The sequence below is a fragment of the Eutrigla gurnardus genome (genome assembly GCF_963514095.1).
Source record: "Eutrigla gurnardus genome assembly, chromosome: 17".
NCBI classification, from domain to species: Eukaryota; Metazoa; Chordata; class Actinopteri; order Perciformes; family Triglidae; genus Eutrigla; species Eutrigla gurnardus.
Genome location: NC_139928.1, coordinates 9,803,084 through 9,819,549, shown reverse-complemented (window position 1 = coordinate 9,819,549; position 16,466 = coordinate 9,803,084). Strand labels below are relative to the sequence as shown.

The following is a 16,466-nucleotide window of genomic DNA, read 5'->3' as shown; positions in this document are numbered from 1 at the left end:
TACGAAAATATAATTTAAAAGCACTTAACAACAGACACGTTACAATACATTCACTGTACACAGTATACTGAAACCCCCTCCCTCCTCTCCTCCTTTTGCACACAGCCTCCGCTCCTCCTCTCCCATATGTGTAATACTGCAATTGGACCCCGTGTTAAGTTGAGACTATTGCCATGGTGACTGCAGTGCCCGTGAAACGCGGATGGTTTTACGAGTGTTTGACAGAGCTCCAAAGGGAGACTCTCAGTCTGCGTTCATCTCGGCCCGTCTCTGCTCCGATAGCCACGGAAACTCTCCCCCTGCACCGAAAGGCAGGGATAAAGCTTTTCTATTGCACGCAAACCATTATCTCAGGGTTACTTTCAGGGTAGTAAGTCCACGCATGTAATATGAAACGGATACCAAAGATTTTACAGATCTTGGTTGACTTATTGGTGCTTCGGAATAGACGCAGATGCCTTTCAGGCACACATTTGTGCTCATTTGTTCGGTAGCACACTAGATAAAGGCATTGCAAGTTGTGTAAAAATCAGGGAAATAAATTAACTAAAAAAAAAAAAAAAAAAACATCTATCATCCTCATACGGACAATGTGGAAAAGGAAGTATCAAAAGGTCTCTCTGCCACGCTAACCCAGTGGTTTCTACGGCAACAGTAGCTCGGAGGACAGGAGGGTGTGTGCATGTCGGAGGTCACTGTACCCTTCAAAAGAACGAAAGAGGAAAAGAAGCTCGTGCTTTGAGCGTTCTGCAGTTTAGAAAAAACGTTGTGCATGATGAGGGAAATGTCATGAGTCAATGTGTCTTGGCACGCGGCGGTTGCACTGCACCGCTCTTGTTTTTCTTCGAGGCAATGAATGATGAGTGCTCAGTCAGGGGCAACACGTTGGCCACCGCTACACTACATAGACACAACACCGCCAGCCCTCCTGCTCCACAGGAGTCCAAACAGCGGCCTGGCACGCACACACACACACGACATATCCGAGCACTGAAACAAATGGAATACAATAACACTCTATAGGCTGATGACTTGGATACTGCTGAAAAACACACACACACACACGGTGCCCACACACACACGGTGCCCACACACACACACGCACACAAAGAACTGGAATGCTCTTGTCGACAACACACAGAAATGGCAGGTTGTAGATGGTAATCTCTTTCAAATACAAAAATCTTCATGAGAACATTCCGTCGATGTACATCCATCCATCCGCACATTTTGGAGGCGCAGTGAAGAAGATAATCATTGCCACGCGTTTGGCGACCTCCGGGGTGAAACCGTTACAACTCCCACCCCCCTTACCCACCCAGACCCTCCCTTGCCCCCCCCCCCCCCCCCCCTCCCCTCCCCTCATCAGGCACATGGTATGGTCAACGCTTGGCAGTGGAGAGCTGTTGGCAACATCATGGAGAAGAAAAGAAAAAACAATACAACAACGATCTTGGCAACTGGAATACAGTACGACACTTAACCTACTCTCACAGCTAAGTCTCTTGAACACAGCTCGGGCACTCTGAATGAGGAAACACTGGAGATATGAAATACATGGATGGCTATCCGTGGGGGATGAAATGCTGAAGATATGAAACAGATATTCTAATGTGTTCAGCGCTGAGCACCAACACGTGGCACATGATTCTGAGAGTCAAACCGAAAGGCGTTTTTGGCTCCTTATCTCTCTGTTGTGGTGAGAGAACGAACCTACAGTCAGCCAGCTGTTTGACCTTGACCTCTGAGGTGACAAAACTGGCCGTCTCAGCAAATGAGAGGAATGAAAGGAACACTTACTGATACATAGAAAGAAAAAGAAAAGAAAAAACACTGACAAAAATATAAAAAAATATATAAAATAAAGCTTGAAAATAAATTGTAACTATTTATGTATATGCTCATGAATACTTTTATATATTTTTATGTACACATACATATCTGTCTATTGTTTATATATCAATATATCTATTTAAAGTTTAACTTAACTCTCGCACTGAAACCCCCCAGAAGTTCCCGCGAAGGCACAGATCTAAGCTCAGTGAACTCTGCAGTTAACGGAAAGGGGCCGAGACAGCTACTGAACTCAGATCAGCACTAACGTCAACTTCATCCCACTCAAAGACAAGCGGGGAAAGGGGCAGGGCTTGGTTGCACTTCCTGTTTCACATCTTTTACTTTTGTTTTTGTGTCTTTTCTTTCTGTTTTTTACATTTAGCACCTTATGTAAGTCAAACGATAGAGGAAAAAAAATAACATGATAGCATATACGAATGTGCAAATGTACAACGATAAAAAACACTACAAAGATACTTTTTTTTTTTCAAAAATACAATTGATATAACATGGATAGAAAAAAAAATGTAACACATTAACAGAAAGATGAAAAAAGTAAATTAAAGCACGCACTTGATCCTTTAGTGTGTGGGATGGGAATAAAAAGATCAGGTAAGTAAGTCCGGATAGGGCTTTGTTTGGGGTAGTGATTGGTGTGAGCGGAGGCTCTAGCCTTGAATCTTGCGCAGGATCTCAGTGGAGACGGGCGGGTGGAAGTTGATGGTGTGGTGTCTCAGGCCCTGTGAGGTCTTGTAGCTCTTGCCACAGCGACACTTAAAGGGTTTTCTCACGCGGATCTGCGTGCGGTGGCCGTTCTTGGCGTGGTACTTGATACCGTTCACATTCTGAAGAGACGGGAAAGAGAAATCACATTATGAACATTTACACGCAATATTGACCAATTTATGTCCATTCCTAGTCGCTCAGTGGTGCATGAAGTCACAAACGTTTGACTTACGATTAGAACATTACCCAGATTTTCTGCATCGGTTAGGTCTGCAGACCTGGACTTGCAATATGGTTTACTTTACTTTGATTACTGATAACTGAATTATAATTCTACAGTTATGTTCAAAGTTAAGTTATTACAGAAACCCCTCTTTACCATGTTATATCATAGCTGAACAATGTCCGACCTGCACAAAGCATTGGTCACATACTGGGTGGCGACGGCAGGTCGGAGACCACACGTCCAACCATTCAGATCAATAGCAAATGTGACTTTATCACAAGCCACTGATTTAGCCTGAAAAGGTACAAGCTGAATGAGGTTTTTGTTATCAGCTCCACCGAACTTCAACCAAGGCAAATATACCATGACGTATTTATCGCCGCTTTCAATCATGCATTCTGGATGTATAATGAGCTTTTTCAAATATTATGTGTGGACATGTGATACTCATACAAAAGCACCAGTGTGAACTCCATCTGAAACAACTTAAGGCAGCGTGGCGAGGGTTGACTTCTCAGTCTTCTGTTCCGGCCTTACCTTGTATCTCTTCTTACAGCCGGGGACGGGGCAGGCGAACGGCTTTTCCTCCCCTCCATTCATGCACATGGAGCTGAGGATGGACTCGGAGCTGATGGCGCTTTCTGTGGTCCACGACTCATCACTATCAGACTCCTCGTAGTCTACCTCCTCCTCATCATATTCACTGCCTGGAGGCACAATGGAGACAGGCGGAACAAAAAAACGCTAGTCATCCCAAATGAAATGGATCGTGACGGGGACGTGCCCCCATAATACATCATGTCTTGGGAATTTAACAGGGATCATTTGGGACGCTTTATTAATGCTTCTCTCTATATTCTGCTGCTATTTGAATGCATTAGCAGCCCACATGCCACTGAAAGTACTGTTCAGACTACAGCAGTGGTGTGTGTGTGTGTGTGTGTGTGTGTGTGTGTGTGTGTGTGTGTGTGTGTGTGTGTGTGTGTGTGTGTGTGTGTGTGTGTGTGTGTGCTTCTGTGTATGCCTGTGAGTCAAAACGTAGGGGTTGGCACTGAGAAAGAGATCATTAAGTGGGAGTGATCCCCATTGCTCAGCCTGGAAAAAGTGCTTTGCTAAGAGCAGAACATTTTCCACTCACATGCACACACACACACATGCACACACACACACATGTGCGCACGCACACACACACACACACAGGCCCACTGACCCCCACCATCTCACAGGAAATGCTGCACCTCAGCATGAGGAAATGGATGGCACCCTGGCACATGTCGAAAGAGGGTGTGTGTGTGTGTGTGTGTGTGTGTGTGTGTGTGTGTGTGTGTGTAGCCGTGCTGGTGTATAAGCCCAGACCTAACACTGCGTTTGGAACCATTTGGGCTGGAATTGGACATCTGCTTCTGGGCTGTGCAACACACGGCCCCATGCGAACACACAGCGTGACAGCTGCTATGTAATTAGCAGAGTGTTGACTGGTCTGCTCACTGCAGGAGCCACCGAACACAACACACAAACAACACACACAGCAGTAGACAGTGGTTGGGGTCTTGGCCCCTTAATAGTTTTCATTTTCTCCCATGATTAAAAGATTTGAGGAAATATTGGCATGTAAACATCCTCATATCAACAAAAGGAGTAAACCAGGAGCTGGCTTGTGCTCATTTGGCAGATATTTGAAAGTTTTCTGCGGTAACCAGGTATGGAATTAGCTGCATTCCATTCACGTTACAAATATCTGCATTTGCTTATCACTACCCTGTCGAATTTGATGAATGGGCTCCTGGTGGCGCAACCGTAACTGTAAGCTTTTTCTGTGACTGCCAGTAGGGTTAATTTGTATTAGCCCATTTCAACACCTCCATTCACTCCACAAGTACAAGCAATCCCTCTTTCTTTGACTCACACAGACATTTCAACACACACCTGTCGTACCTGTGGGTGTGCTGCTGCGGAAGGAGGAAGAGGGGGTGATGGGGGGCGTGACGGGAGGAGTCAGGTTACCGCTGGTGTGTCGAGGGGGCGTGGCCGTGCTGTTCCTGGACACTCCACCAGTGATGGACAGGGACAGCTTGGGTGTGGCCTTCTTCTTCATGGTCTCCTGCTCCCGGCGCGCTGCATCCGTCATGAACCTGTTGGCAAGCATCGGGGGCGGCGAATAAATAATCATTTACCATCTGACAAATACTCTTCATTCAAAGGACATATACATATATAACATGTATTATCATTTATAACTTATTATTCTGGTTTATTACAACCTGGGACATAATTACAATGGCAATCATTTCTGTCAGTTATGAGAGAAATGATCAAAGTAATTGCTGAGCTCTTGGAACACACATTGTTTGTTTACTGCCCAGTATGACTGTAGCAGTGAGACCAACTGACATTTAAACATGGCAGCAAGCCACACTTTTTGAGGTAAAACCAAAAGCGATTGTACTTAAAATGTCAGGATGCACGTACAACTACGGCAAGTGCAATAGTGGCAAACTGAACCGTGCACGCGCACTTGAAGCTAGGGTGGGCTTTTTTAATAGACCCCTTGGGCAATAATCCTACAAATCACCTTCCTCCCAAATAAATTAAAGTCTGATCGACTGACTGCTGGTGTTCGCTGCCTCATCTACCCTCTTTTTAGCAACGGTGAAAAGTTCCTACATTTGAGCAATTTCCTTGGTGAGTATAATAATGGTCAAAACTATGAAGTTGTGAATATTCTTTATATTCTACTTTTTTTGTGCTTTGGAACCTTCTCTTGTATTGTGTGTTATTACAATAGGAGCATTCAAGGTTAATTATGGTTCTGCACACAACTGCTATGAGGGGGACGTCGAAGATTTGACGAGACATAATTGGGCTGCCGAATGAGCAGCCCCTTTAAATACACAGTCATCACAACACTGTACAGTAAATACCGTTGACATTTACAACCTCGCCACTTGTACAATTACCACAGAGAAACCGGCCCAGCTCTCCCCATGCTTTACCGTTATCTTTCTGAACGTTGCGTCTCGGAGTGATTTAACGGTGCATGAAGTGGGACGTGACACATCGGTTCACCACACGAAAACACACACATGTAGTAATCCTGAAAGGCCGCCTTTGGCTCTGCCGTTTACAGCACAGAGATTTAGGAGTGATTGTCTTGTGTGGTTTCTGTGCTGGTCTGTGGATGAGTCACCGCTGTGTCTATGGGAAGACATCAGTCATTTAGGCTGCTCTCCGCAAGCCACATGTACGCACACTCGCACACACATAAACACTGACTCTCACTGGTGGAGCAATGCTGCCCTCTATAGACGGACACCTTTGGCTCTGTGTGTGTGTGTGTGTGTGTGCGTGTGTGTGTGTATACCTGTTGATGTAGCTTAAGGCCAGATAAGTGGGCTGCTGTTGCTCCTGCTTCTCCAGGACCCGTGGATCTGTGTCTGAGGGAGAGAGAGAGCGAGAGAGGGAGACATTCAGATTAATCACTGCTCTCTCTGGAGGGCAAATGTTGCGTGAATACTCTTAGTATGTCGCTGACTCAGACATCTATTCTTCCTGCCAGACTGGCTGATATATTACAGGATGTTTCTCACACTGCATTCTCTGTATCAGTGCATAATATGTGAGAGCCTACAGATACATTTCAGATACTTTCATAAGTGGCACATTATTATGCCAAGCCGTCTGTAATTTACCACGAATGCCATTCCCCAAAGTGACCAACGACTGATTAATCACCGACGGGAGTCTGAATGTGGCAAAGAAGAAATTTGTCTGAGAGTTAAAAAGCGACTTGGAGGGCTGTGATGAATGTACACAGTGTATTACCCGAAACACACACACACACACACACACGCTTTTTCCAGTTGACTTGCTAGGTCAGTAACACCACAGTAGGCAACTTCCACTGCCTGAGGGAAGCAGTGTTAACTTCAAAGCTCCACCTCCCACCCCCTGGAAAACAGGAGCAAGTGTGCATGAAAACACTGCGGGTGGGTGCATCTGTAAAGTACCAGTGCCATCAAGTGTTCAACGGGGGAACATTCAGAGGGATCCTCAAAAAAAAAAAAGCCAAGCAGATTTAAGCCATGGCGTGCATGAGTATGCCTGTGTGTGTGTGTGTGTGTGTAGGCATAATTGCAGCTTTATATGTAATGGCTTGCAGATGTATTGCAATTCAGATCCAAGAACTGGATCATCTCTGTGCAACAATTAACAACACACTCCTGGACGCGCCTTCCAACTAATCCCATGTGCGTGTGTTTGCGTGTTGGCCTTCTTACTTAGCCCTTTAGTTTTCAGGCTTTCACACCTCATAATTAAAAAAGAATGCAGACTTCCCACAGTGAGGGAGAACACCAAGGAGACCAGCAAACACGAAAACAACCTAGAGGGAAAAAAAATGCACACTGCTGCTGCTGCTGCTGCTGCTGCTGCTGCGTACAACGGAGTCTAATACAGGATTATATGCAAAATAATGGAGGGGCTGGGTGAGGGAAAAAAAGATAGCAGGGGCCTGCATTCATAAACACACACACACACACACACACACACACAGACACACACACACACACACACACACACACACAGACATACACACACACACACATCTGAGGTGGTCCACAGAGGTGGTCTTTGACAGTCTTTTATAGCTGAGCCTTAATAATCCTACCTGCTGCTCAGATGTAGAGACCAGAGCTCTCTGTGCATGCATAAGCATTTGCACGCACACCAACACACCAACACACCAACACACCAACACACCAACACACCTCGACCTACAACACTGACAAGGCTGAGTCACGAAACATGGCAATTACAGCCCACAGTATCTACGTCTGACCTCCTTAAGTACTGAGTTTCACTATTTTTTTGTAGGTCACCCAATTTGTTTTCTCTATTATTATATATTGATATAATGCGACAATATAATAGGGATGAAAAAGCACTCTGAGGATATTAAATGGGTGCATTGTGACCCAATAGTTACGGGCCTTCATTGGTTAATCAACTCAACTGACACTAAGAGTCCAGAAATGTATGAACAGGAAACCAAACCACAAAAAAAAAGATTTCCCAGAGCCCAAAGTGGCATTTTCCCACCGCTCATTTAGTCTGACTAATAGTCCATATTCCAAAGATATTTCATTTATAATCACATCAATCTATGTGATCTATATGCATCATAAATAACAATCATCCACCTGTGATGATGAACCAGGAGTCCGACTTCTACCTGGTAGGATGTATTCAAAGAAGCCTGAACAATGTAACACTGACAGGCGGCTTAATGCCAAGAGTACCAGAAAACCAAATGCCAGAGTTAATAACTTGGGATGTACAAGGAGCTCAGGTCTTTTAAGATGAGGTAAGTGTGTTCATGTGTGTGTGTAGAGGAGAGGGGGGGGGGGGGGGGGGCAGGGTGTTGGTGGAAATGGAGTAAGCCAGGTGCAGAGAGGGCGAGAGAGAGAGAGAGAGAGAGAGAGAGAGAGAGAGAGAGAGAGAGAGAGAGAGAGAGAGAGCTGCAATAAATGTTCACTAGCTTTATGACTTCCGCTCACCTAGCAGGACAGGAAGCTAACACACTGCTGCTGATCCTGCTGCTGTAGCAGGAGGGGACCTGCACACATGTACACACACACACACACATGTACACACACACACACACATGTATGTACACACACACACACACACACGCAGCAAACTGCAGGAATATAAATGTCCTCAAATTGAATTTGCAAGTTGAACATTAGACGTATACAGTGCGTTGCCACCAGCCTACTCTGTGTTTTCCATCTGCATGTGTGCATGTTTCAGCGCATGGACTAGACATTTCAGAGTCTGGGGGGTCTATAAATATCTCCTTAATTAGCATTCCTGTCATTAAAGGCAGCAACCAATCAGCTGCTGCTCCACTCACTTCAACGCAGACATCCATCTCTCACCGGCGGTGCACTGCTGCCCCCTGCTGAATACACACCGTGCACATTTGTCCACATGTATGTGCACATGTGCATGGGCCCGTGCGTGCGTCTTTACATGTGTGTATGTGTTCAAACCAGGCCAAGAATGCACGGCTTGTTTTGCAGACTGCTAATTAAGCCACAGAGAGCATTTTAACGTGTTTCTAGAGCAGCAGGCAACCGGATGGAGGGAGAGGAGAGGAGGAGGAGGAGAAGGAGCAGGGGGGATATGGGTGGGGGGAAAGGCAAACTTCTCTGTAATTACACTTCCCAGTACTTGGTGGGGCACTCAGGCCCTGCGACTTCCGAAAGGCAATCTGTGTGACTGTGTATATGCGGATGTATGTGTAGCGTGAAAAGAGAGGGCCTGCAGTTTCCAGTTTGGGATGCCGGTCCACTAATTGCTCCGCTACACCCTGACAGGTCATTTAGGAAGTACGGTGAACACGCACCCTCACATGCACAAACACACTCCCCCTTTCCGTCTCACACCTCTGAAAGTAGGATGGGAAACAATCTGGCAACTAGGCCTGGGTTTTACGGCTTACATCATTATCATGATATCAATAAGGGTATTTTCAGATACGGATTCATATCACACAATATGGCAAATGCATGAAATATCAAATCAAGCATATTCAGATAGATTTATCATTTCAGCTTCTCGATTGTGATGATTCACAGCTGATCTAAATTAATCCAACACCAGATCAATAATCAAGAATTTCGCTCATGCAGCCCACATATAAAATAATCAAATTCAGAACGATAAACTCTGCTCCACTTAAATGAGACCAAACTCTCCTTATGTGAAAGACAAAAACCTCAGTTATTCATATTTAAATTTGGCTTGTAAAAGAAAATGTTTCTTGGTTAATCACCATTTCTCAAAGGTCAAAGGTCACAGCTTCAGATGTTTGGTCTGTCACAATAACGCATTTTGCTGGACGATATTTTGTCCCAGGAATAATAAAAGTCCAATTTTATGCCACTAATACAGTGATATTAAAGTAGTATAATAACACAAGTGCATTATTTAAAAGAGCAAAGAACTCCCATTCTTAAAACCAAATCAATGATTGAAAAGGACTCTCAGGCTCTGTTAACAAAAATGTGCAATGTCAGTGCAAGTCTGATAATGGTGTTTTTTCTGGTATCATGCTGGCTCAAATTGTTGGTGATGTAAACAAACATACATGTAAATAAAACAAAAACATGAAAATGTTGTGCAATAAGTCAATACAGTATTTTAGTGACAGGCCTACTATAATGTTAGATAAAGAAAAGCAGCAAATCTGAGAAGCTGAAACCGGTGGAGCAACAACTGAACTGATTATCAAAATAGTTGCAGATACATTTTCTGTCAATTACTTTATAAATATACTAGTCATTTCAGCTTGAAGATCATATCACCACAAAGGGCATTTCACCTGAAAGTCAATTATTGCTCAGACTTACTGGAAACATCAACTAAACTATAATGCAAAGACGTATTCTGGTCATTCACATTATAACTCAATAGCCAAGACACTTTAAGTGTGTTGATTAAAAAAACTAACAACTGGAGGAAACTGCTTCACCATAATGTGTTTGCATTTGTCTTTTCACTGAGCCAAACCACATAAAGAAACCTGGCCACCTGAGTGATTACAAGTTAGTAGGTTAATTGTCTGCATGCTTCAGCAAAGACTGCATTATTTCAACACAAGGCTGACATGATTCCTCTAGTCAAGTCACACTTCAGCCTTCCATTCTAGCTACAAAAATTAATCCAAAATTAACAAAAAAAAGTCAATTCTATCTAAATAGAGCAGGCAATGCCCTGTTCTCACCCCTCTCTTAAGCTTATCTTTCAAATCTCTTTCCCCACTTTTAATCTCTTTGGGCCTCCCTCCCCCTCCCTCCCTCCCTCCCTCCCTCCCAGCTCCTCTTTGTTGAGGGAAGAGGCAGGTATGTGCTTGCACAGGTGAGAACACAGCACAGAACTGCACAGAGGCAGTTCTGACATCATTACATTCCTCAGACCTTACCTAGAGAAACCGCACAAAGCCTTTGACAACAACCAAACACCACACTAAACACAGCTCACCTCACCCATTTCCTCTTGCAATCAGCTGTAATCTAAACAGTGCGCGTATGTTATTGGGAGGCTGCTGTCCTTTCTTCTAGGGATGAAGTCAGCGCTGAAGACCTGCACATTACCTCATTTTCTCACGGAACGGATCGTGACAAACTTATGTGGTTTGTTTGCTGCCGGCTGTGTGGCGTGTCAGAGGAGGCAGGAGTCCAAATAAGACACAAGTTGAGCTCATTGACTTACACAGGGGGGCCAAACCAGAGGCAGAACTAAAGTTAAACTTCTTGGCTATGAGGCACATAGGATGTCCTACCACAAGAGGGCGGCACAGTCCTCCACAAATGACCGAGTGTTGGGAGCATAGGCATTCACTCATTTCTGCATGCTGACTTGAGACCTACTGACTCACGTTTACAGCTGTTGGTCTGACGGCACAGGCCTGTTGACACCTGTGGATTACCTGACTCATTGGTAACACCTGCTTTTTCCATAATCTGTTTGTACACAGCAGGGTTGACCACAATCAAGGCGATCTGTTATTTGCACAGCATCAAACAACTCATCTTATGTCTCACTTGAAGGAGGATCAAATTATCTTATCTTTTGATTGACTTTTCATGCACACACACACACACACACACACACACACACACACACACACACACACACACAAGTCAAAGCTAAATGCCACTACGCCCTGCCTTCTCTCCTCCACTCTCGCCTCAATCCCCTCCATCTGTCACACTTCTCCCTGTGGTAGCTGATCTGCGAGTGGTATTGATTAGACCGCACGTGACCTTGAAACGGCTGATGACCAGCGAGCAGAGGGGGAACTCATTAATCCAAGCAATTTTGACTGGTAAACTGCCATTCTGCTCAGCTGACGGCTAGGGTCAAAGGTGAAGCTGAGAGCCAGATGGGGCATATATCAGTGTGGGGTTTTGATTGGGTGACTGAAAGGACAATACCTGCTCTTGCATTTCTGTCAAAATATCCTTTCACTTGTTTACTGATGGATTTTGGTATTTGTCAGAAGATATAATGTAAAAAATAAAAATAAATAGTCATTCACACAGCGTTAATTTCACTCCTCTGGTTAATTTGCAAATGATCCATGGAACATATGGTTGGATGAAGAGCGGACCAAAACACCACCACCTTAACCACGTCGCTTTCTCTTCACAGTTACACAAAACTTGACCCCCTTTCGTAAACATCAGCACACCAGTCCCGACCGACATGTGATGTGACAACACCACGCGTCGGGTCTCCTCACCACAGCTGGGTGCTCGGGAGCGCTCTTTGTTAGTGAGAGGGCAGGTGTACAATAACTCAGCCAATATACTGCCCCCAACCCCTTTGGAGACGACCGGTTGCTATGGAGACTGGCTCAATGAAGCATCCATTCTTCCCCCTCACCCCACTGCCTAACCCGCTTCAAACACCAGAGGATGGATACACACCATAAATAATGATTAGCCCACATCAACTTGGTTACAGATAATTGTGTGTTCGCTGGTTCACAAAACCACTAGATTATTCGACACTGTAATTTGTTATGGTGGATCAGAGGTAAACCCCTTTGTATTAAAGCGGAAGTGTTTGAACTGTTGTTCTAAAAAGTGTGAAATGGCGTTACATTGCAGGTACTTATTAGATTACATATGAATGCTGTTAATGTCAACAGCAAAGGAGCACACCATCATCAGAAAAGGTAGTTATTAGTTAACAGAGCAATTAAAACATTTATATTTTGTTTTTTCTGGCATTGATTGCGAAAATAGTTCATAGATGTATCAATTACCACCAAATCACAAAAATATTATTTTTACCAAAGCACTTCCTATGTCTTTATTACCTGGAAGTAAGTTCAACATGCATTGGTTCATACTATTCCACACTGCGGTGTTTACCCTTTAAATGTGTGTGTCTTATGTCAGACTGTGGGTCAATTGATTGTGAGTCTACACATGCGAGGTGACAGTGATCGGAGGGTTTACATCACATAACGATCTAATAAGCCGTGCAACAAGTTGAAGCGTGTGCAGATGGAAGAAGATGGATGCAAATTCATTGCGCGTCTGCCGTAATATACTTCAATAGGTACGCGATCAACGGTGATCAATTGACACCAACGTTATCCGAAACGCATCGCAGAAGGTGATGCCTCGATGCGTCGAGACACCGGAGGTGACAAAAGCAGCCCAATACACAAGTGTCGTGAGACCGCATCGGGCCTGGCAACGTAAACACAGACTCGGTGTTAGCTGGGAACCGCTGCCTGGTCGGAATGCTAGTTACACCTATGAGACCTACGCGGCCCTCGAAGTCCGAGGTACCGCTGCGAAAGGTAACTATCGTGGAGAATGCAAAAGCAACACAACGAGCCGCTGGCTTATTTCGCAGAGAAGCGATGTTCCTCAGAGGGATTTAAGTCTCTTGTCGCGGTGTGACTCGGACTGCGAGCGGCAGGAATAGCGGAATGCTCGCCTATTTGCGCTCGGCTAGCTAGCTAGGCGGCTAGCTGGTGCGAGCTAGCCTCCTAGCTCCGTCTCCCCCCTCTGGCCCGACTCACCGATGTGATTGTCCTCGATGTGGACGATGAGCTCGGCGAGGGACTCGAACTGGAGACCGCAGCCCCCGAACCTGCAGGAATTGGAGAAGAAAGAAGCGGCGGCGATGCCCGTCATGTTTACGGGACTGGTGCATTCACCGGGTGGAACCGGGGGGGGCGGGGGTCCCGGAGCCGGGGAGGTGAACGAGGAGGTTGAGTTTTCGGGTTCGGGGTGGGAGCGCCGCAGAGCGCGGAGCAGACACCGGTCGGCCAGACAGGACAGCGGCGAGCGCAACTGGGAGGCAGGAGGGACGGTGCCGGGGTGGGGGTGGGGATGAGGATGAAGGGGGGCTGGCTGGTGGCTGCCCACGTCACGACCTGCCTACCTGTTGGGATCCGTGGAGCCACTGTCACATCACACCAGTCGCTGTAATCAAAGTCACTGTCACATTACAATCAAACACACTAAAATATGATATGAATATGACTGAAATAAATCAAAAGTCTTAGCACAGTTGCCTTATATAGACACCAAACACATCTATCACACTGTTGTGCACATATTTACCTCCTATTGTTATATGTTTGGAAAATATCTCTTATTTGAATTAACTGTTTCAATTAGGGTATATGTAAGGAATGGATATTAATGAATTATTATTTACATAACACATTATAGGTCTACACAGGGAAATTAAGTCATCGTCCAAAAATTCTATGGGAGAGTAGTGAATAGAATAGGATTTCAATAAAGTATAAGGAATCAGTATCAGAAAAATCATAATTCTCTCTAACATTATTTAAAGATAATTTACAGTACATTTGTCCTCAATGCTTGCTTAACTTGAGCAACACCCTGTAATAAAACATTTTTAAAAAACAGTCCCATTAGGATGCAATGAATCAACCCGAACAGTCATCCAGATATTGGCTGGATATGAACTCTCGGTGACCAAAGTCATCCTGCAGCAGCATCACAGTCCCAGAATAACGATTGCTTGTGATGCATTCTTATCCTTATCGTGATAAATAACTGCGGGATTAGACGAACATTCAAAACAAATGTATTCTACTGCCTAAGGTTATCACTTTGAGTTGCTTATGTGTTTGAAATGTGCAATATTAATACTTTTTGACTTGCTTTTTTGTGTTTTAATGGAATTGATTCAGTTATTTCCAAGTTAATGGGCTGCAGCCAATATGTTACATGTTTATAAAACATATCAGTGCTTTCCAACTGCTTCAAAAGAGACAAAAATTTAAAAAATAAATCTTTGTTTGTAGCATTTTAAATTATCATTGTTTAATTTCCATCACTGTCGCACAGATGGATAACTCTGTGTTACAGTACAACTGCAAATTTAGGTGTGTGTCTGTGTGTGTGTGTGTGCGCGTGTCAATATTTAAGATATAGCTTACATAACCCATTGACAACAGCATCTATCACATCCATAAACTTTATGGATTAATGTTGCCCCTGTAATGGCTCAGTCCTGAGGAGAGATATGTGTAATGTGTGTGTGGCTCCCAGAGAGAGGAGAATGTCCTTAAATCACTGGGGTTGGCTAACCAGAGCCGGCTGGCCTGTGTTGGACCTGTTAATCGAGCGTTAAAATGGCCTATCATAAACCACTGGCCAGTGACTTCAGCAAACAACCTTAAGACCTGGAAACACACTCACTCTTTTTTTTTGTTCTGACTGCCCTCTACCCTCCTACCCAACCATTTCAAACACACACCATACATACAAATACATGAAATAAGCTCAGGATCACAGCTGCAAGTAAGTATAACCATTGCAGACACATACATTGGCACCAACCACATGACATCACCTGGCGTCCACACATTTCACGAGGCAGACTTCCTCAGCCAAACACAGATGTTCTCTCTTACACGCAAACATGTAGATACACATAAGCACACTCATTACACACACACACACACACACACACACACACACACATGTATCAGCGCTGTGACAGTGACGCAGATCCCAACACCATTACGTCAATTAGAAGTGGTAGCATGTGTTGTGAAACGCAAGGGAGAAAGGGAGAGACTCAGAGCTAGTTTATGGTGCATGACATCATCTGATCTGAGGTCTGTGGGTGGCGCACAATGTAACAGTTTGGGATGGATTTCCAACTAGCATGGATTTTCTGATTATCTGCGTCTTTGTTTTTCACTGAAGACAGAAGCAGCCTGATGACCAACACACAACTCCAGTGTCCATGTGCTGTGCAATGTGGACCAAACTAAATCGTAACAGCACACACCCACACGCACACTTTCATACCGACACACACACACACACACACACACACACACACACACACACACACACACACACACACACAGTGGCCTGCACTTGAGTGGATTTGCATGTGAGGGCAGAGTTGGATGTAAATTTAACTCCAACCATCACATTACATAATCAGATGACTGTAACTCACATACTTGTATCTGTTTCCAGTTACTTTTTTTAAGTCCCCACATTACTCTGCATTTCACTCATCGAAAATAGTCCGAAACCACCATGTATCAAATCAAAACTCTTTGGGAGACGTGTGTGATGTGGCTACGGGGATGTTAATGCTACATGGGGATTGAAGTCAGAGAGTTTGTTTGACGTTTGACCTTAAACGCCATATTTTCACAGGCAAGTTGACACCAGGCTCTGAGCAGGCAGCTCTCTAAAGCTCCCAGTCTGGCTGTTAAGAGCCATGCTGAGGTGAAGATGCCAGATGGTAATGGCTGGTATAGCCACTGAGTTATGGAGGTAGATGTAATCTCCGTGGCATTGTCTGCTCCAGGGCACCAGCCAGAGACTTTCTGGCTGCCGTCATATACTCTTAATATGTGCATACTCGCGGGCACGCACACGTGCCGTAAAGAGTCTCGTATCTTCACTAAAAACAAAGCTCAGTGATTCACGTCCACATGGGGGAAGAGCTCAAAACACAGTGACATCATCACGACTTCCTGTTTCTTCTTGTTGCCATGGCTGCCGGAATTTGCATACTTTAGGCGATTGGTGGAAGATGAGTCATTGGGGTTTGGTCCCATTTTTTGCTTCAACCACAACAA

General features: G+C 44.7%; 1 protein-coding gene across 1 annotated transcript; it reads right to left on the bottom strand.

Annotated features, from left to right (window-relative positions):
* Nucleotides 1-1,365: 1,365 nt before the first annotated feature.
* On the bottom strand, nucleotides 1,366-13,672 carry LOC311027693 (juxtaposed with another zinc finger protein 1-like). Its single transcript, XM_084031827.1, has 5 exons — nucleotides 13,398-13,672; nucleotides 6,150-6,222; nucleotides 4,724-4,920; nucleotides 3,326-3,495; nucleotides 1,366-2,681 (listed from the first exon to the last, which is right to left on the bottom strand). Exons 1-5 carry the CDS (start codon nucleotides 13,510-13,512, stop codon nucleotides 2,505-2,507), a joined length of 732 nt encoding a protein of 243 aa, XP_083887953.1. The 5' UTR covers nucleotides 13,513-13,672; the 3' UTR covers nucleotides 1,366-2,504.
* Nucleotides 13,673-16,466: the final 2,794 nt, after the last annotated feature.